Source organism: Chrysemys picta, chromosome 10, assembly GCF_011386835.1.
Source record: "Chrysemys picta bellii isolate R12L10 chromosome 10, ASM1138683v2, whole genome shotgun sequence".
Lineage (NCBI taxonomy): Eukaryota > Metazoa > Chordata > Testudines > Emydidae > Chrysemys > Chrysemys picta.
In genome coordinates, this window is record NC_088800.1 from 23168720 (window position 1) to 23189066 (window position 20347).

The window sequence follows — 20347 nt, forward strand, 5'->3', positions numbered from 1 at the left end:
AACAGTGAATTCACATTTTAGTTTAAATTCTTGTGAACTGTCATCTTATAATTTTTTTAATATAAGCAGCATAATTTTCAAAAGATGTGTTCAATTCACAAATACATTTTATTGCTGTTTATGATTCATAAATGGTAACATTAATTGTGTCATATTTGGAACTTTGCAAATCATTTCCATTTCCACCTTTACACATTTATAAAGGTTATTTTGGAAAGTCTGCAAGTAAAAGATCATCATCACCTGATTTGTTCAACTCAGAGTTCAATGTACATAGTTCAAGTTTTGCTGCTGGATTTTTTCTTTTTCTTCACTTAAGCTCAGTAAGATTTTTATCTGATTTCTCCAATTGCATATGCCAAGTTGTTTTTAACCTTATGTCATTTTATGTGGATGATAATGTAGTGAAGCCGCATGACTTTAATGGATACCAGAAACTAAAGCCTGACATTTCTGTTTCACTCTCACAATTAAGTCCCACTTCTCTGAGCAAGACTACTACTAAGTATTTAAGACTTAGCCTGCACAGAAGATATTTGCACCATAGGTCTGTACACTCAGAATGCAGTTTTGCAAGATTTGCACCTTACAGTATGAGAAGTGACAAAGAACATGATCTCCCCACAGTTATTGCCAGCTTCCTTGTTAGCCTACAGTAACCTTTTCCAACTGCAAAACCATAAATGTAAGAAATTATTCTACATTTTTGAATTAAAACTGCTATAATTCTGTCTGCTAACCCAATTAAGCTTCAACATGCATATTGTGATCTTTGTGTTGATGAAATAAATACTATTTACTCTCAGATCTCCAGGGTTGCCATGAATGGTATAGTTGTAGTAATATCTGAATGAAAGGCCTTCATTACAAACAAAATGTCTGGAATAAAACTATGTTCTTCTCAGCTCTGTGCGTTGTACCTCTCACCTAAAACTTCTAATCCAATAACTTTTAGCCTTTCCCGCCAAACATTTTTAGATTGTAGTGCTCTGGATTAAGTCATGCGTATGTTATCTTTGACACATTACAACACTAAAAATCAATGCAATTTTTCACATCACAGACTCTTATGTGCGATTTACAGTTACATAATTGTAATATTACCATCTCTAAAGAGGGATCTGATTCCCAATTTCCCCTGGAACTGTGCTGCTCTTACTCCCCAAACACGTCTGATAAAATACATTAATTCAACTGACTGCATAAATTTCAGGATTTTTTAATTCAATCTTTAAATTACCATAAACTACCAGTATCACCTTAGCTCTAAATTGTTAATATGCTTGTTTTAAAGAACTTGCAGATTAATTTTTTTCTTATTCCCTTAGGGGAAATGAGAAAGATCTCTTCAATTACTGCAAAGGTGAGCACTAAACTTCAAACACATCAAATTATTTGTGAACTACTGACGTGACAACTCAAACATGTTTCATATTTGATGGTGTTTTTAGCCTGTAAGAAATCTGGTTTACAGCAGTGAAAAAACGTTTACCTTATCCTCCTGGCAATCAAATCGGGAAGCAAGAGGGAAGAGAAACAATTAATCAGCAAATTCTGTTCCTGCCATAGCTGTCCAAACTAACAATCAAAAATTATCTGCAAACCTATCATTGTCCATTCCATTGGTCAGCTTTTTATTTCCCTTGTACTCCTACAGGTGTGAAAACAACACCTGCATCTTGTTAGGAACAATTTATTCTAGAATTTATTTATAATATTTAAAATATTCCAGTAACAGGTTTTGTTCCCTTTATAACTAATTATGTTAAAAGTTAAGACATGCACAGCCACATGTATCACAGACTTTCAATATATTTAAAAACATCTCTGTACAGTAGCAGGGGAAAATGGTAACACCCACACTCAGTTCCTGGTGGGTTTACCAAGCTCTGGATGGTTCACTCCGCCAATCCAATTACCATATCTACCTGTTTGGTGTTATCTGCAAAGTCCTAATGTTTTTAGATTAAAGAGCTATTACTTTCAAGTTGAGTCCTGCTTTTGAAACTGTGAAAGATCCTAAATATCTCATCATCAGAACTACAGTTTTATTCTCCTTGAAGATATGTACTGAAGGGGACTTTGATGGTACCTATTGCTTTTGATAAGATAACATGACAACTTAACCATTCAGCTGGAATATGCACAACATTGTAAATTATCCTTTTGACTCTTTATTGCAACTTGGAAACAAAGAAAGATGATCATTTATGCCCAGAGTTAGATCTGGAGGAAACATTTCCTGCTACCTCCTACTGAACTATGAGCTGGGGGAATATAGAAGGATTTCTGGGAACTGTAGTAAGTTTGCCAACTGACCTAAATATTCATAAGGGGCTTGTGCCACTCATGCTGAATCGCACCAACAAGCAGTTGACAGTGATTTTTGCATTGCTAGCAGAGTAACTAATTTAAATGATGGGGGTGCTCTGAGTTTTCTGCAACAGAAATACTGCACAATTCCAATCAATGCTCTTCAATTATTTTTGCTGCCAGCTTCTAAATACGGCCAGGCTTTAACACTTTGTCTGAATTAAGCATGCACCTAGCAGTCAAGGGAAAGAAATATTGTTGGCAGTTAAACAAAGTTACACTCTTTGTCAATTTCTCATGTAAATAATCATCTTCTGAATATCTTGGCCAAATGTCAATATATCAGCCCTGGTCTGACTAACTAGAGAGATATATTAAGGAAAACGGTTGGCTTGCAGGCCAGAAATCAGTCTAGTTAATGGAATCTTCCACTTTGGCATATTCTAATTTTGTGTTCTTATAACAATCCCTGCTCATCCCTAAAAAGGTTTAAAGGACCATGTGTAGATTGGGGAGGGAAACTGGTTTGGCTCATATAAGAAAATCATCACAACACTCCTAGGTAAAAAGTAGTAGCTTAATGCTGCAATTTAACTTTACTTCTCAGGACATCCGCAGGCTATTACTTACCTTGGGTTGAATAGCCTCCTTCTGACTCACCAGCTGAGACCTCAGGATGAGGACTTCTTCTTTGCGTACATCCAGTTCCTCACTTACTGAGGTCAGCTGATCCAGGAGGACTCTATAGGCAGGGGCACCAGGAGCCGTCACCACTGGAGAGCTCTTCTCCAAAAGAGCCTTCTGCAGCTCATTCAGCTCATTCTTCAGTTTCTTGTTCTCAGATTCAAGTTCTTGACGCTGCAAAGAAAAAGGACATCCCCATCACTTAGCAGAACCCCTTCTACTCCTCCACAACAGTTACATAGAATTACGACCCACAGGACAGAAGTGTTAAAATCTCTCCTTTTCTCCTGATCTCTTAGCCATAGGGAACAGTGCCTAGAAGGATTTCACTAATTGGTCTACCCTTTGTCTGAAGTACAAAACCAGGAACACCCCCGCGCTGGCCCCCATAAAGGCTCAACTGAAAAATGTCCATTAATCTCTTCCTCCTCTCCTCTTCCCTTGACACAAAATTTTTAAAGAATTTCTATTAGACCCAAGCCAGCTTGTGCCTAGCAGGGATATCAAGATTCTGCACTGTGGTACTGGGACATGTCCGCCTGTTTGGTATGGCCCACCATATGCAACAATATCAGCAAAGCCATAGGCTAGGTTCATTGGTGTATCTATTATACAAAGCAACCTTAAACCCAGTTTAACCAGCTGCAGGGAAGTCCCGTGTGTAAGGAGCAATTCCAGTAGTGTAGTCCCCTGCCATGCCTTCCTACAGCTCACAGTGAACAATTATGCAATAAAATGTCGATTGAGGAGGTTCTTCCTGATTCCTTCTCCAGTTGACTTACATCCTGAAGCAGGAAAGATATTACTTACTATCCTAGCTAGTGTAATTGGCGATAACATTCTTACTAATCCTTTAAATACCAGAAGCCTCCTATCCAGAATTACCTTAAGTGACTCATACTCTAGTTCTGCGCCTCTCATTGGGGGCCTTTCCTCCTCCTCCTAGGAAAGAACACAGACAAAAGTAAAAATAAATTCCATCCTTCATCTGTTACTAACAGGAGTCAAGGCAGAAAAATGAAAATGTGCATTTTACTGTCATGATGGGAGTTAAAGCTATCCTTCCTGGGAAACTGAATACAGAGTATTTAGCCCTATACCTCTGAGCATTTTGTGTGGCATGTTTACATTGCCTTGTTTCATTTACTTATTGTGCTTATCATAGATAAATAAAATCAAGTGCAAATCGGTAAAGTTATTTGAATAGGGACAGAGAAGATCTACTCTAAATACTAAATGCAAAGAGGCTCAAGAAATCCATCAACAGAAGGGAAATGAGAAACAGTTGCCAAAAAAAGTATTTCAAGAATATAAATCAGAGGCAAGCCTAAAAAAATCCCCCAGATCTGAACAATCGTTATCTTCGGATCTGGATTCAGATCCAAACTCTTTGGCTTGATTCTTCCTGTAAGGTAAATACTGAAGAGAACAAGGAATTGTTTAAGTAGAGTGTTAAGTGTTAGAGCGCTTAATATAAGTGTAACGATTTTCAAAGGCACCGATTACCCTCAGCTCCCATTGAGTTTAATAGTGGGTTCCTTAGCAACTTTGGAAAAAAAACCAAATCAGCCCAGAAAAAAAGCTCGAAAGCTTGTCTCTCTCACCAAAAGTAGTTGGTCCAATAAAAGATATTACCTCACCCTTGTCCTTCTAAGATCCGCCCACTTATTTTAAATGCCACAACATGGATTTAGGAGCTTGATTTTAGGTACTCAGGCTTGTAACTTTTGGCCAAACAAAGTAAGTACTAATGGAACAGATGGTTTTATAGAAACCATTCAGCAGGCCAAATTGTCTATATGTTACTAAGGTGGGAACAACGCAAGGTCCTCATGTGACTGGCTAGATGCACTCTACCCTGGTCTTGGTGCGGAGAGCCTGTTCCTCCTTCCTGTCCAGTTCATCCTGCAAGGATTGCTTTTCCTGCTCCAGCTCTGTAACCCGTTTCTGCAGTTTGAGGAACAGAGACATGTCCAGCGGCGCCTTTTTCTCACTTGGCTCCTGCTTGAGGAAGAACACAGCGGAGTCAAGAAGGGTCACCATTCCATGTCAGGAGCAAAGGATATTGTGAGAAGAGAGGGGAGAAAGACGGGGGAAACAGGATGATTGGGAGCATATACATGTTACTTGATTCTGAGAGCTGCATATTGGCATCCAAAATGGTTCACTAACCTTCAAAAGATTATTTTAAAAGGAATTGACTAGTATAAAAGGTATCTAGCCTAGAGCTTTAAAGGCAGAAAAAACTAGATGCTAACTCTAAGGCATAAAGTCTAATTAATCATACCTCTTTTTCTTACTTGTTTGGAGGGGAGAAGGGAGAAAAGAAATAAGTTTGTGGTTAGATTCACTATGAAACAAACTAACTACAGGCAAACTTTTCCTAATTTTTTAAACTATTATTGTTAGGTTCTTTAGTTAAAAGCAAAGTATTACATAATTTCTTTATTTGGACCCACCATTAAATAATCCAATAAACTGGGGTGTGACATATAAAATGACCAGAAGGAAGTGATTTGGGTACATTCAGAAGTTTCCTGCCCTTTTTCTTGTACTACTGTAGCTGCACTGTATATTCTTGGATGAATCAACTAGTCTTCTTTTGGTATCTTGGTGTAAAGGTCATCATTTGTAATTCAAAGTTGTAATGGAACTTGTTGGAGGCAAATATTTTATAGCTTATGTTTTAATGAAGACTAAGCAGTTACTGTGGAGTGCACCCTAATCCTTTAAAGCCTAGAAAGGATATTAGAAAAGATACAACTATGCATGTATAAGGCAAGCAAAGCATTTATAACATTTTAGTATATAATGGTCACAAACTACAAAAACCTCCAGATACCCTCAATTTCTGCGGAATTTGTGTTTAAATTTGGGGTTCTGGCTTGAAATTATCTCAACTTTTTTGGATACTGTTTATTATTGTTAGCCTTTATGTTTAATGGTGCTTTCATTTTTAATAGGTTAAATTAATGGAGATCTAATCTCTCTATCTGCTGAAGCATGTACACAGTCCTGTGTGGGTTACTGTATTCATTAAGATTCAAAAGAACAAAATTCCTGTGAAGCATGATTTTGGAAAAAAATAAAAAAGCAGTTAAATAAGGCTGCCAGCCAATGTGAGAAAAAACATTTGGATCTCATGAGAAATGCTATTACATGCCACTACACATGACAGCTTCCATCTATCCATAAAGATGGGCCTGTGTCCTGCTAAGTAAATTACCCCATGAAATGATGGAGTCTAAATTAGCTGTTACCACTAAAGAAAGAGATCCTGGAGTCATTGTGGATAGTTCTCTGAAGACATCTGCTCAATGTGCAACAACAGTCAAAAGAGCTAACAAAAAGTTAGGAACCATTTGGAAAGGGATAGATAGTAAAACAGAAAATATCATGCTACCATATAAATCCATGGTACGCCCACGTCTTGAATACTGCGTGCAGTTCTGGGCACCCATATATCCATATATCCAAAAAGATATATTAAAAGTGGAAAAGGTGCAGAAACGGACAACAAATGATTAGGGGTCTGGAGCAGCTTCAATATGAGGAGAGATTAAAAAGACTGGGGCTCTTCAGCTTAGAAAAGAGATGACTAAGGGGCGGGAGGGGGGATATGATAGAGGTCTATAAAATCAGACCTGTATGGAGAAAGTGAATAGGGAAGTGTTATTTACCCCTTCACAGAACACAAGAACCAGGGGTCACCCAATGAAATAAATAGGCAGCAGCTTTAAAACAAACAAAAGGAAGTACTTCTTCACACAAGGCACAGTTAACCTGTGGAACTCATTACCAGGGGATATTGTGAAGGCCAAAAGTATAACTGGGTTCAAAAAAAAGAATTAGATAAATTCATGGAGAATAGGTCCATCAATGGCTATTAGCCAAGATGGTCCGGGACGCAACCCCATTCTCTGGGTGGCCCTAAACCTCCAACTGCCAGAAGCTGGGACTGGATGACAGGGGATGGATCACTCAATAATTGCCCTGTTCTGGTCACTTATTTTGAAGCATCCTGTATTGGCCACTGTCAGAAGGCAGGACACAGGACTAGATGGACCGCTGGTCTAACCCAGGATGGCCATTCTTATGAAAAATGGAAGTAGAAATACATGACATCTAGACGATCTGCACAAGCTATAACTTGATTTCAACAGTTTGTCTAAGGAGGACTTGCAGGAAAAATAATGGCAGTCAGTAAAACCCAACTATGGAGACACCCGACAGAGCTGAACTCTGTCCCTCTAAATCACCATTATTCAGTAGGTGAGGAAGGAGTGATCTGCTGTACCACCACCCACAGTCAAGAGTGAAATCCGAAGTCTAAAAGAAAAGCAAGTATCCCCAGCTTGAGTAGAAAATACTACCCATCTCCTGGCACATGCCAGCCCAGGAATCTGATGCCCTCTGGCATGTTTGTAGTCACGTTAAAAGAAGTTCCCGTGTATGGGCTTTATTTCGAATCTTGAAATATGTTAAGAACGACTTGCAGATGCACGTGAATTTACACCATAATTAGTACTAACTTTTGCTTATGGCAGTAGAAGAGCTGACTAATAATTCTGGAAAAATTCCAAATAATCCAGGATTCAAATGAATGCTTACTTGAGGTTACAGTAATGATGCATCTTTCAAGTTTTCTTCTTCTGTATCACATAGAAAAAAAAAATCCAACATGATGTTCTCCTCACTAAGAGTGAATTCACCCCAGTGAAAAGGGCCCATATATACAGCCTTTTAATGTGGGCATTAAGTGATGCATAGAACTTTGAGTGGACAGTCTCCATTGAAGTGAATTTCACTCAAAGTGCATGAGAATTGCATGACATTTTGTGATACTGGTGCAACAATTTTGCAAGTCTGAGTCGTACTCAGCTATGAAATTTGTAGCCACCTTCCCATTTCAGCACAGTTATTGAGAGAATAATTAGCTACTTGTACTTCTCTCAGCTTTTAAATATACAGTATAGAGGTTGCTTTTCAGCCAGCCTCAAGTTGTTTTTGAGTGCCCACTTTTGAGCAAGCAACTGATTGTTCCTGCAAAAGTTGCCAGGCAACTGCGTCACGTGTAAATTAGACAGCTGTGTGACCAACTACCCTATCTATGGTCCTTTACTGTAATTTAAAGAAAATTAAAAATATATTTTTACTGAAATCTTTTTATGTAGGATTACAGAGATACCACTATACACTAAGCCATTCATAAAGAAAATGGGATATGGTGGACTAAAGCACTAGATTCTTGACACTAAGATTTGCCAGTCATAAAGAAAAGATGGGCGTAGATTTGCTAGTGATTAGTGAAAAGTACTGGAGTTTCTCTAACATTACCTCCATTCTCAGTGGTAAGTCTTCTGTCTCTGTAATCTCAGAGCTAAATGTATATTCAGATTCATTGCTGCTGTGTGTGGAATCCGTTCTTTTGTGCCCAGGCTTGGGGATGCTCTGAAGTGCAAATAAAATGAGTCAGTACCAGCATTATTGTCACCTGCCCATAACCCAGTGGCTTAGCTTCTAGTGCTCTGAGTTACTCCACAGCAACCATGACTTTGGGAAAAGATTTGAGATTTTGGTTTCTCTGTGCTACCTGAAACCTAGGCACATGAAAGACACTGTAATCAAGACTCTGGGGACAGGTCAACTTTTTCCGCGTTATGAGAATTTGCTTGTGGGAGCAGCAGAAGTGAGCAATAAAGCAGTGTTTTGTGGAAAAGGAAACATGCATTTATAGGGAAGGAAGTGGCAACCCAAGATTCAGAAGAGGCAAGGACCCTCTGAAGTTTTGTATTCCACACTGTAATTTCCTCCTCCTGATACATACACATAAAAAACTTTAAAACTACTGCAAAATTGATAATGGTAAACTTGGTATTAATGAAACTGAGGGGCTAGTAAAATCTGGGCAGTAGCATGTTTGAAAACTCCAATGTAAAAATGAGATCAATAAGCCTATAGCTACAACAAGAATAACAGAAAAGGTTTTAAAACCCCCACATAATTTGAGACAAAAAGTTGCTCACAAGCCCCGAAAAGAAGTTTAAAAATGGGTTAGAGCAGAGGATTTCAACCTTTTTCTTTCTGAGCCCCCACCAACATACTATAAAAACTCCAGGGCCCAGTGAGGAGGCCTCCAGACTCCTGGATTCAGCCACTGGGTGTGTGTGGGGGCCTCAGGGCTTCAGCTGTAGGGGGGGCTTGGGGCTCTGGACTTCAGCCACTGGGCAGTGGGGTGCTGGGCTCCAGGTGGGGGTGCTCAGGGCTTTTGTCCCGCGGGGCACCAGGGCTCTGGACGGGAGAGGGGAGGAGCTGGGGCTTCAGCCCTGCAAGAGAACCGGAGCTCAGGGCTTTAGATCCAGGGGGAGCACCAGGGCTCGGGGCTCCCCACAGCTCCACTCCCAGCTTCAGCCCACGGGGGTCGCCGAGGCTCTAGCTCTCAGGGGAGCGCTGGGGCTCAGGGCTCCCCGTGGCTCTGCTCCCAGTTTCAGCCCCACGCTTCAGCCTTGGGGCCCTGCGGCCCCTTGAAACCAGCTCACGGCCCCCAAGGGGCAATGGACCCCTAATTCAGAACTGCTGGGTTAGATGACATGAAGTGTTTTGGTTGAGCAAAAGCAATCAGATTAAGAGCTAATGTTTAAGGGGCAAATTTTGCTCTGGCACAAGGCAAACAATTCCCATGCACAGATCTGGGAACAAAATCTGACCCTACATTATTTCACCAAGTTTTGCTAAAATACTGTCCACAAACAGCACATAATTTTGCTATCTTTTAAACCACTTACCACCATCAGATTCACCTCATCCTTGAGATCCTCATAGCGCTCCTCTAAGCGGCTGAACTCATTCAGCAGATTCTGATACCTTAACCTTTCATCATTCAGATCTAACTCCAGCTGTTTCGTTTCCTCAACAAGCTTCTTCTCCATGGTCTCTGTCACCAAATAGATGATACCAAAGTATGAACAAGATGCATCTTGGGAACCTACTTAATCTGTGATGTCCATATTCCATAGCTACAGTATAAAGCGAGACACTACGCACAAGTATGCAAAGAACACGGATACTGTACAAACTGTGCTGTTTAAAAACAAAATAAGCCTGTAATATTTATGCCATTGCAGGAAAGTGCTGCATCAAAGACACAAAAGACTAAAAAAATCATTGGGGTAACATTAGAAGGGTTCACTTCTGTAGAGTCTTCTCCATTGTCTGTCACCTAATAATTTGGGGTGGCAGCAGTAAAATTGTTTATCCTAGTCTGCTTTTGTATTGTATTAGTCTAGTATCTGAAGATGGCATCTCCATTTGTACATATCTTCAATGTAAAACGAGGGTAGTCTCGGCTCTTCTGAATCTTTCTCCAGTTATGGTTAGGTGCTCACCACAAAGTCACTTACTAAGATGCAACAATACATCTGTTATTTGTTTGAGCGCTATTAGAAAAATATGCGTTGGTCTGTGTGTGGTTTTCTCCAATGCTCTGGATAATTAAGGGACCAAAGTGAATTGTGCAATCTGATGCCACACAAGAGTTTAGAAAGCAATAGACAACCCTACAAAGATGGTGATGTGTGTATATGTCTGTGTGTGATTGCAATAAAGGGAATTAGTTTTCTCCAAATAGAAATGAATATTTTTTTTCCAAAGATGAGGTTCAGAAGCAATCATCAAAAAGCATATGCTCTGTGCCAGATAACAACATGCTATACATTTCAGCTCTGTACACAGAGCCCTACTTACAGAGCCCAGCTGCCTCAACTTGAGTGTGCAAATACCACATTTATGCATTTAAAAAGAATTTAAGCGTGTAATTACCCACTTTGTATGTCAAATATCAGGCTGCACATCCAAGTATGGAATTTGCATTCACAATTTAGTAGACCACTTTTGATAATTTGACCCCAATGGGTTAATTATATTTATTAACAATCAGAACTAGTTTACTTTTTTTTTAAAATATAGCTTTGGGCATTCTTAACATTCAAATTGTCAACAGTTGTATAGCACATATGGTCCTATACTAGAGCTGTAAATTACATTCTAAAGGGAAATGTAGTTAACAAACCACAGCAGATTAACCAGATCTGAGTGCTAATGCCTGGATAGAGAGAGTCACTTTACAAAGGAACAAACAAACCAAAAAAGAAAGTGAAGTGAGCAGAACTGACCCGTCATCTCCTTGGCCTGATCATGGATGCGACGATTCAGCTCCTCCTTTTCCTTTTTCAGTGATGTGTTTTGCTCTTTCAGTTCTGATACCAACTGTAAAACAACAGAATGTTTGGCTCAGGATAAGGATTGCAGTCATGGGAACGTGTTTAATCTGTGCACCTAAAGCTCTGAAGAGTAACTCCACTGCATCCTTGTAGCAAGACATCAAAAATTCGATGTTTTTAACTGTCCTTCAGAAAATTAGATAGTGAGCTAAAGTGCCACCTTGACTTCTTAATTTACATCCCAATCGCACCCTCTCCTGCACGCAGCACACACTGAATTTCTGATCAGATGAGGCCAATGAACATGAGAGCCCAGAGTGTTTAACCCGGGGATGCCATTTAATTTCTATTGCATCTAAAGACACATGGATTAGAACAAATTCAGTGACTCTGCCCTATGTGTCTTAAGTTTTGGTGGCGGTGCCAGGCCTATAGACATTTACAAGACTGCTCTATGGAAACTCTCTCTTTAGCAAAAGACCCAAAAATTTGAACAAATTTAAATGGAAAATTGTTTGGTTTATTTTATTGTTTTGAGTTTGATAGAGGCTGAGTGCCACACAGATTTCCAAAAACTTGTGGGTGGGGAAGTAACAGATGCATTGCTCTTGGGGGACATGTTCAGCTTGAGGTCAGATCAATTCACTATGTTTCTAGTTTTGAGAAGCGCTCCAATCAGCAAGCTTCCTGTACTATTCCATATGCTGTACTCAACCCGAGAACAACAAACGAAAAAGGATAATTTTAGTAACTGTGAATCTCTAAGATCTCAGGAACAACAAACCAATAGGGCTTTTAGAGACAGGCTGTTTCTAAAATTTTGGTATTTTGGGGTAGGGAGTTCCCACCTGCTCTGTTTCCTGTTTGTATTTGTCTGCCCATTCCTCAATTGTCTTCTTCTCAGACTGTGTTTGGTGCAGCTCCTTTCGAAGCTTGGTGATCTCCTCTTGGAGCATGTTCACACGGTTCGTGGCATTCTTAGCCTCCTCCTCACTCATGCGAAGCCTTTCCACATCACTCCGCAGCTTCTCGGTCTCTGTGTTGTACGTGGTTTCCAGGTTAGTTAGTTTCTCCAGCAGGGATTTGTAGTCTTTGTGCTTTGCAAAACACAATGCAGACATATTAGCATTTAGAATAGCTTTGGGGTTTGTTTTAATCAGAATGTTAGTGCTGGTGAAAGGTGCTATATTGACAGACTGAATCACTCTATTTATCCACAGAACAATTGATGCTTGGCCAGCAAGATCGCAGCTTCCAAACCTTCATGTCCTAGGTTAAAATCAGACTAAGCCCATGCATGCCCATCAACATACTTGTTTTCCATTCAACACCCTGAAAAAAGTGTATTGTGACAGGGGATGGATCACCAGATGATTATCTGTTGTGTTCATTCCCTCTGGGCACCTGGCATTGGCCACTGTTGGAAGACAGGACACTGGGCTAGATGGACTTTTTGTCTGACCCAGTATGGCCGTCCTTATGTATGGAAATGGTACATTATCTACTGATTCACATCTAGACTGATCCACTCTCCCCTCTATGGAAAGAGATATTTCTCCTAACTAAAGAAGAAAACTGATTCCTTTTAAAGAAAAATTCTGCTCCCAATAATCACTGTATTTTTCCAATGATTGCCCATAGTTCAAATATTGAGGCAGATGATGAGAGACTTCTGACCATTCACTCTTGGAGCATTTACCTGCTCATCAACTTTACGCTGCAGCTGCATGATCTTGTTCTCCATCCCAATATTGAGTTTCTTGTACCGTTCCACAGAGCGCGCCTCTATCTTCAGCTTCTTCAGTTCCCTCTTGGCCATCATACGCCTGTAGCAGCATTGCAGGTACACAATTGCCTTCAAGCTCCTATGGTAGCGCACACGAGCCAGCCAGCCCCGCACGTGCTTCTGAATAATAATGGCCTTGTGCTCTCGAAGCATCTATGTTTAAAAACAAAAACATTAGATGAAAAAGCCACACACTGTATTTATACAAAATTAACAACATTCTGCAAGGAGAGATACATAGGTAATAACTAGAGACACATCCGTTTGAAAAGAGAAACTGCAGGTGAAGGGCAGCAGGAGAGGACCAAGGAATCAGTATAAAAAAATAAAATAAATTAACCTAAGGAGCAAGGGAAGAAGATGTGGAAAAAAAACGAGGGAAAGCTAAAATGAAGGGAAAGGAATGGAAGGAAGGAACTGGGGACCTCTGTATTGATGCGAGATCCCTGTTAATTACAAGAATATAGAATACCTATGAACAAAACATTAAATCCATCCCTAGAGTTCTAGGGATGACTAGATCTTGCTCTTACTATACCCTTTTATTATAAGGCCACTTAAAGTCATTGGTACATGGACAGATGGGTAAATTCAGCAACTTATTGTTTAGTCTCCCTACATATCTTCCAAATATATACACACATACATGAACCTCCTCTGCATTCAACAGTTGGTAGTAGCTTATCAAGTTGAATTCCAATTTCCATTCCCCCCCACACACACACCTTTTTTTTTCTTTAGTTATTCCTAACTTGTAGAAACTTTTTTTAATACTTTTCCATGCTTACTGTTTGGCTAAAGATCAAAGAAAATTGATGCAGCTTTTTGGAAGTTCTGCAAACATTAAAGGAATGCTTTCCTCCCCATTTATTCCAATTAGAAATTTTGCACCCTCCTAATTCCAGAACAGCTGATAGTGGAAATTTCAAAACATGGCTTGACAGTCTTTATTAAAATATAAAAACAATTCAGGTTTGAAGAAAAATGGGTCAGAATTGAAGTTATCATTGTTTTAGCTACCAATCTTTCACATTCAAACAAATGTTCTATTTACTTTTTGGACAGTTGAACTAAGGATGCTTTAGTGATTTCCAAGGTCTGGAGATCCTAAATTCCACAGGATGAGAGAGTTTAGCTCTAAAATGTTAGAACTAAAGGGTTTAGCTTCTATAGGGTAACGTGTGTGTCATACATTATGGACCAAAGTGATCTGTAAGGAGAGCTTGTCAATTAGTCACAGGAGGACAACTACACAATCTATAATCCCAGGACTGCAAACAAAGCCTGTTTCTTCCTGCAGCCATTCCAGGATCACAGGCCTTAATAAAATTCCTCCTTCACATCAATGCATCTGTCTTACATTTATCATTTGTTCCATCTGTGATGGGAGGAGTTTATAATAGGTAATTTCTAATTGTGCTTACTAAGGAGAATAATTAACCATAATTGCAGAACCATCCTTAGACAGGTAAGTTTGATTTATGGTGACTTCAGAAGTAATTTGCCATATCTTCAACAAGGGAATGTGACAGATTTATAAAATGTTGTTGTACTGTAGAAAAGGAATTGTGTATAAGAGTCACTCAACCAATTTCAGGAATCTAGAATTGTTGACTCATCTATTCTGCATATCCTGGGGATGGCTCTTAGCCTATATGTTGATGCGATGTACCTGTCAGTTTTATGAGGAAGCTCATTACTTTCTGAAGTTAATGTATATTTGAAAAACATCTGTCAGGCTAGTAAAAGACTCAGTGTTTTAATATTCTTATATTCAATGGTAATATAAAACCTGGATTACAGTGCTCAGAATGCTAGCAGAAACAAAACAAATAATAATAATGTACACCATAAAATACATAGGATGTGTAACATGGCTGAGTGCAGGGGGAGAAATATTACTTTTCAGGCATTTCTGGCTGTTGATCGTTCCTTTGCACAACCTTCACATTAATGATATGTTAGACTGATATACTATATATGCATGGGTGTATGTATGTGTGCACCTACACACAAGCATGTATGCATACTTGTACATTTTTTCTTTAACACAAATCTAAAAATGTCCAGAAATTCCTTCAGTCCAATTCTTTTGATCAATAGAAGACAAGCATCTCAAACACAAGCAATGGCAGGCTTTTATGTTTACATCTACAAACTTGAGAAGAAGTACAACTCTGTAGGACAACTTCTCAGGGAATGATGAGTTGACCTTTGAAAAACTCAATGCAAAGCAATCTTTATAGATAGAATTGCTGTGCAAAATGTTGTATAACTCACAAAATCCCAATGTATCAGTAATTCTGCTTCCAGCCCTGTAAACATTTAAAAGCAAAGCCTAATTTCTAAAATGAGGGCAGTTAATTTTTCTTTAAACATAGTCACTTAATGTCATCTCATCATAATTAGGACAGAATTCTATCAACCTCCCACCAAACTGAGATCAGCACAAGTAAATGAAAAAAGTGAAAAACAAAAAGAGAGCCAGGGCTTTAATCTTCTATTCTATCAGACAACAGCTCACTAATATCAAAATCAGCATCCTCAATCATCTTTTAGAGTTTGACAGAATCACAGAAATTAGGGATTAAGAAGAGCTACTAAGTCATCTGTGCATGCAATATTAATTTGGACTCATAATGACTGGCTGTCTGACCATTGTATCACATTATTCATATTTTCAAGTATCTTATTTCAGGCCATGCAGTGGCACTGAGTGTGTGCCTTAAGGTCTGACAATTTGTACACAAACATTTTAGAGCGCATGGAAACACTTCAGAATGGGCTAACCCGGAGGTGCTTGGAAACAGCAATAATGAAACACTGGGTCTTCTTACCCTCTGGTATTTGTTCCTTGCTATGTAACCTCGTAAAAGTGACTGAAGCACAATAGTGGCAGCTCGCATGAGATGGTATCTTTTGCGAACCACATACATGCGCTGGAACTTCTGAATTAGGATGGCAGCCCTGGTTCTTCGCAAGAACTTGGCATAGCTGGCAAAGAAAAATGGTGGAAATGTTATTTACATCTATTATTTATAACCTCTGAATAACATTTTCCCAGTCCTATAACTTTACCCTCTTTCTTAAGAGCTATGTTTTCTACATATTCTACTCTAGATTATTTGCAGTACTGTCAATGGTACAATGTTTGCTTACTACTGTACTGCACAGCAGCATGGGAAAATTAAAAAATTAACCCTTAAAAGCCCCAGGTAGAGTTTACTCATCCTCAGAAAATTGCACTGGGGAACTGACATGCTCTTCTCAGTTTCTCATCACCTTCCTTCATTCTTTAAAGCAGCTTCCATTAATCAATTTTCCCTAACTCATTCCCCAACAGAAACAGGTCTACCCTTAATTCTTATACCTCCTGCAAGACCACTGAAAAGCATCCCAACTTAATTCCTTTCCTTTTCCCTCCCACCTCACCTATGTATCTGCCTGCTTCCCTGCTCCAGCTGGTTCCCTCATCACCCACATCAGCCATCTACTCCTAGCTAGCCTGTCTCCCCTTTGTTGCATCCTGGCCTGAGGAATAAGTTTTCACTACTGGAGAGAGAGGCCACATTAGAAGGGCAGTGGAAAGTTAACAAGGTTTCGTGGCAGGAAAAGGGCAGGTCAGGATTCAGTCTAAGCAAGAGTCCTGCCTCACCCCACCTGCAGACTGACTGCCTCACTCTACTTTTTCTCTACTCTAACAAAGAGAGAACATGGACTGCTCTTAGGTGTTATCCAGCTGGGAAATAGCTACATCTTTCTGAAGGTCAAAACAAGCAGGTACTTCTCTTAGAGGAATGCACATTCTAGTCTATTTCCTTCATTACACTGAAAAACTAATTCCTAGTGATCAGCACAAGGAGACAGAAGGTGCTCTCACAGCTAAATGACCTAGTTAGAGGAAGGTGAACTGATGTAAGAGCAAGTGTCCCCAAGTGTGCTACTTACCATCGTGCCTGGTACCCTCTGACATATCTCTGAATGGTGATGGCTGCTTTCCTCATGCGCAGGTACTTCTTTCGCATCAGCCACCCTCGGATTGTCTTCTGGATGCGGATGCAGGCAACTCTCAGCTTATCTGCTCTTATTTTTTCCAGATAGGCTACTTGACCAGCCCGAAAAAATATTTTTGTCTTACCAAACTGGTACTTATCCTTGTCCTATTTTCAGAGGAAATATCTGATCAGTAACAGAATTAAACAATAGTGGATAAAAAAAGAAGACACAAAGGCTGAATTGAAAGCAGAGTCAGTAAAGAGGTAAAACTACCCATTTAGTATTTCAGCTAAATCTGTACTTACATTAGCTAAGGAAGCTGATTTTTTTTTACCTTATTATGTTCTGTGCATAAATTTGTAGAATTAGCAGGGTTAGGGAATTGGAATCTTAAGGAATAATATATATGTGAGGATTGGTTACAACTTTATTCTATCAGGAAATATTTTCTGAACCAGAAAAAAAGTTTTTATTTTTTTAAAAATGTGTGTAAGAACTGAAGACTGATATTTCCTTTGCCAAATATGGCTTATATTTAAGGCACTTTGTTATCAGTTTTTACTGAAAAATCCCTGGGTTTAACAAAAGCTATTCTTTTTTATTTTAAATCTGATTTTCACCCAAACTTTGGACCACTCAGGTGCATGAAAATACTGATTATGTTAAGAAAATCAATACATTACATTAGTGAGGTGTGTATGTTAATAATAAATTAGTCTAAGTGTAAATGTAAGACTGTCTGTTAAATAAGGTAATATAGAAGAAGAGACATGCATACATGTAAGGACAGTTAATGTACAGTTCATGAAATAAACCATAGATTAAAAAAACACTGCTTTTAATTTTTAATACTCTTACTGTTCTCTATTTGTTACTTTTTTTCTGTCCTCCCATCCCCCAATATTAAACCCAATATTTACCCCAAAAAACTGGAAAGTAAAGTTTTACAACAATTTTCACCCACTTTGTAATAAACACCAATATACACCCAGGAAATTTTAAATAAAATATAAACCAAACATAAAGGGCCTTGTTTCTATTCAGGCTACAAAGATCAGAACAGTTGATATTTCTCATGAAACTGAGGAAAAACACTGGTGAAACTGATGAGACGAGAGGGAAAAAAATCAGTAATTGAAATGAGAATTAAAATAACTATATTTAAATTGATATCTGACCTTCCTCAACAGTCAGTCTTAAGCTATATTACAGCGTACAAATGTTTTAGAAAGGATTTGAAAAGGTGACTTGATATCTATTAGCCTGAGAACCAACCGTACTAGCCCAGGGGAAATATCTGTTCCCCCAAACTTGTGTATGGAATAAAACCAACGAGGCATAACGGACAGAGCACGTCGAGATGATTGCAGCACACCTGGAGGGCGAGGAAGGAAGGTGGGGGGAGGGGCTATGGGTAGTGGTGGAAAAACAGGATGAAATCTTGTGTGTGTATTTTGACTTGAAATTTACACACAAACACACAGGTGAAGCAATAACCTCAACTATTTAATAGGTACTATTGATTGTTATTTGATGTCAGTATGCAAGCACAGGAAGTGAAGCTGAAAGCTCCACCTGCTCCTATTGCTTTGAATGCTTTTAATAATACACAAGAAAAGGAATCTATTCGCATGATATGGATAGCATATGCACACAAGTGCATTTAATGGAATCTTGAAAACATAAACTGCATTCTATGCTTGTTTGATACTGACTCTGACCCTCAGCCAGCTAGGTGGCTTTCTGGTTTTAATTTCCATGGCAAGTCATCTGTGTGCTTTTACTTTTCCTCACCTATACCTTGCACTGAGTTATGATTAACCACCTTCTGGTTGAGAAATAAATGAGATCTTCTTTTGGAGCCTGTCTGTGCTGTGCATTAACCCTTAGTATACTGGCTAATCCCCAGGAACCCCAGTAATTTCTTATGTAACTCCAATGATTTTGTTTGTTTTATATGCAGAAGATTTAAGTAATAGCTAATTCTTAAATGTGAAGGGGAGCCAGCAGCTGGTGTTGTACTGGAAGAGGGGGAGCTGTTCACACTTGGGAGCAGGGATGGGTCAATACTCTTAGTCCTGCCTCTCCTGTGCTGGAAAGTCTCCTTCTTCTGCTGTTTATTTTCACCACTGCTCCCCTAGGCTGGAAACAGGCTACATGCATGAGAGCCGTAAGGGAGCTTGCACAGAGCATCTCTGTTTAGGAGAACCAGGGCAAGGAGGCAGCTGAGAGGTGGTAGGGAAGTGGCAGGATCTCACAGTGCTAAGTGGAATTAAGGAATCATAGAATCATAGGATTGGAAGGGAACTTGAGAAGTCATCTAGTCCAGCTCCAGGCCCTCAGGGCAGGACTAAGTATTATCTAGACCGGGGGCCGGATCCGGCCCGTCAGGACTTTGGATCCAGCCCGCGGGATTGCCACCCCCGTGGCGCTGCAGACCCTGTGCCGCTCCCGGAAGCGGCCGGCACCACATCCCTGCAGCCCATGGGGGAGAGGGTGCAGAGGGCTCTGCACGCTGCCCTTGCCTGTGGGTCTCTCTCCCCGCAGCTACCATGGGCCAGGAACGGGGAACCACCATTTCCTGCACTCCTCCCTTCACCCTTGCCCTGAGCCCCCTCCCGCACTGTGCACCCCCTGCTGCACCCCAACCCTTCCCTGAGCCCCCTCGTGCAGCCCACACCCCTCCTCTGCCTCAATCCCTTGTCCTGAGCCCCTTCCTGCACACCGCACCCCCTCCCACACCCTAACCCCCTGCCCCAGCCCTACATTCATGGCCCTGCATGCAATTTCCCCACCCAGATGTGGCCCTTGGGCCAAAGTTTGCCCACCCCTGATCTAGACCATCCCTGACAGGTCTTTGTCTAACCTTCTCTTAAAAATCTCCAATGATGGAGATTCCCTAGCAATTTATTCCAGTGCTTAACTAACCTGACAGGCAGTTTTTTCTAATGTCCAACCTAAACTGCCCTTGCTGCAATTTAAGCCCATTCCTTCTTGTCCTGTCATCAGAGGTTAAGGTGAACAATTTTGCTCCCTTCTCCTTGTAACAACCTTTTAAGTACTTGAAAACTGTTAAGGAGGTGGAAGGGTTTTTGTTTGGAAGAGGAAAGAGAGACTCTTGCATATTGGAATCCTCAGGATGATTATACCCCCAAGGTTAATACAACTTGCTGTTAAATTAAGTGAGGCAGTCTCTCCATCCACCAGGGCTTAAAATTGTTGTCTTCCCAGCCCCTGCTAGACCGGAGAATCAACCCCCCCATCCCCCACACAACAACTCTGGAGTGACTTACACTCACTGAAGCAACATCCCATTTTTATTTGACAATAAAAAGAATTGTTGATCTTT

General features: G+C 40.0%; 1 protein-coding gene across 11 annotated transcripts in view; it reads right to left on the bottom strand.

The window, feature by feature from the left end:
• The window catches only part of MYO5A (myosin VA), a 195094-nt gene that overhangs the window by 27965 nt on the left and 146782 nt on the right, over positions 1-20347 (bottom strand). For 7 of the 11 annotated variants that reach the window (XM_065559445.1, XM_065559443.1, XM_065559441.1 and 4 more), the window contains 10 exons: positions 16951-17162; positions 15840-15996; positions 12916-13155; positions 12065-12313; positions 11169-11262; positions 9783-9931; positions 8335-8448; positions 4855-5001; positions 3883-3939; positions 2944-3171 (listed from right to left, as the gene is read on the bottom strand). In XM_065559445.1, the coding sequence (XP_065415517.1) occupies positions 2944-3171; positions 3883-3939; positions 4855-5001; positions 8335-8448; positions 9783-9931; positions 11169-11262; positions 12065-12313; positions 12916-13155; positions 15840-15996; positions 16951-17162 (1647 nt within the window). The remainder of the gene's footprint in view (positions 1-2943; positions 3172-3882; positions 3940-4854; positions 5002-8334; positions 8449-9782; positions 9932-11168; positions 11263-12064; positions 12314-12915; positions 13156-15839; positions 15997-16950; positions 17163-20347) is intronic. The other 4 variants (XM_008172285.3, XM_065559444.1, XM_065559442.1 and 1 more) reach the window with 1 other exon arrangement.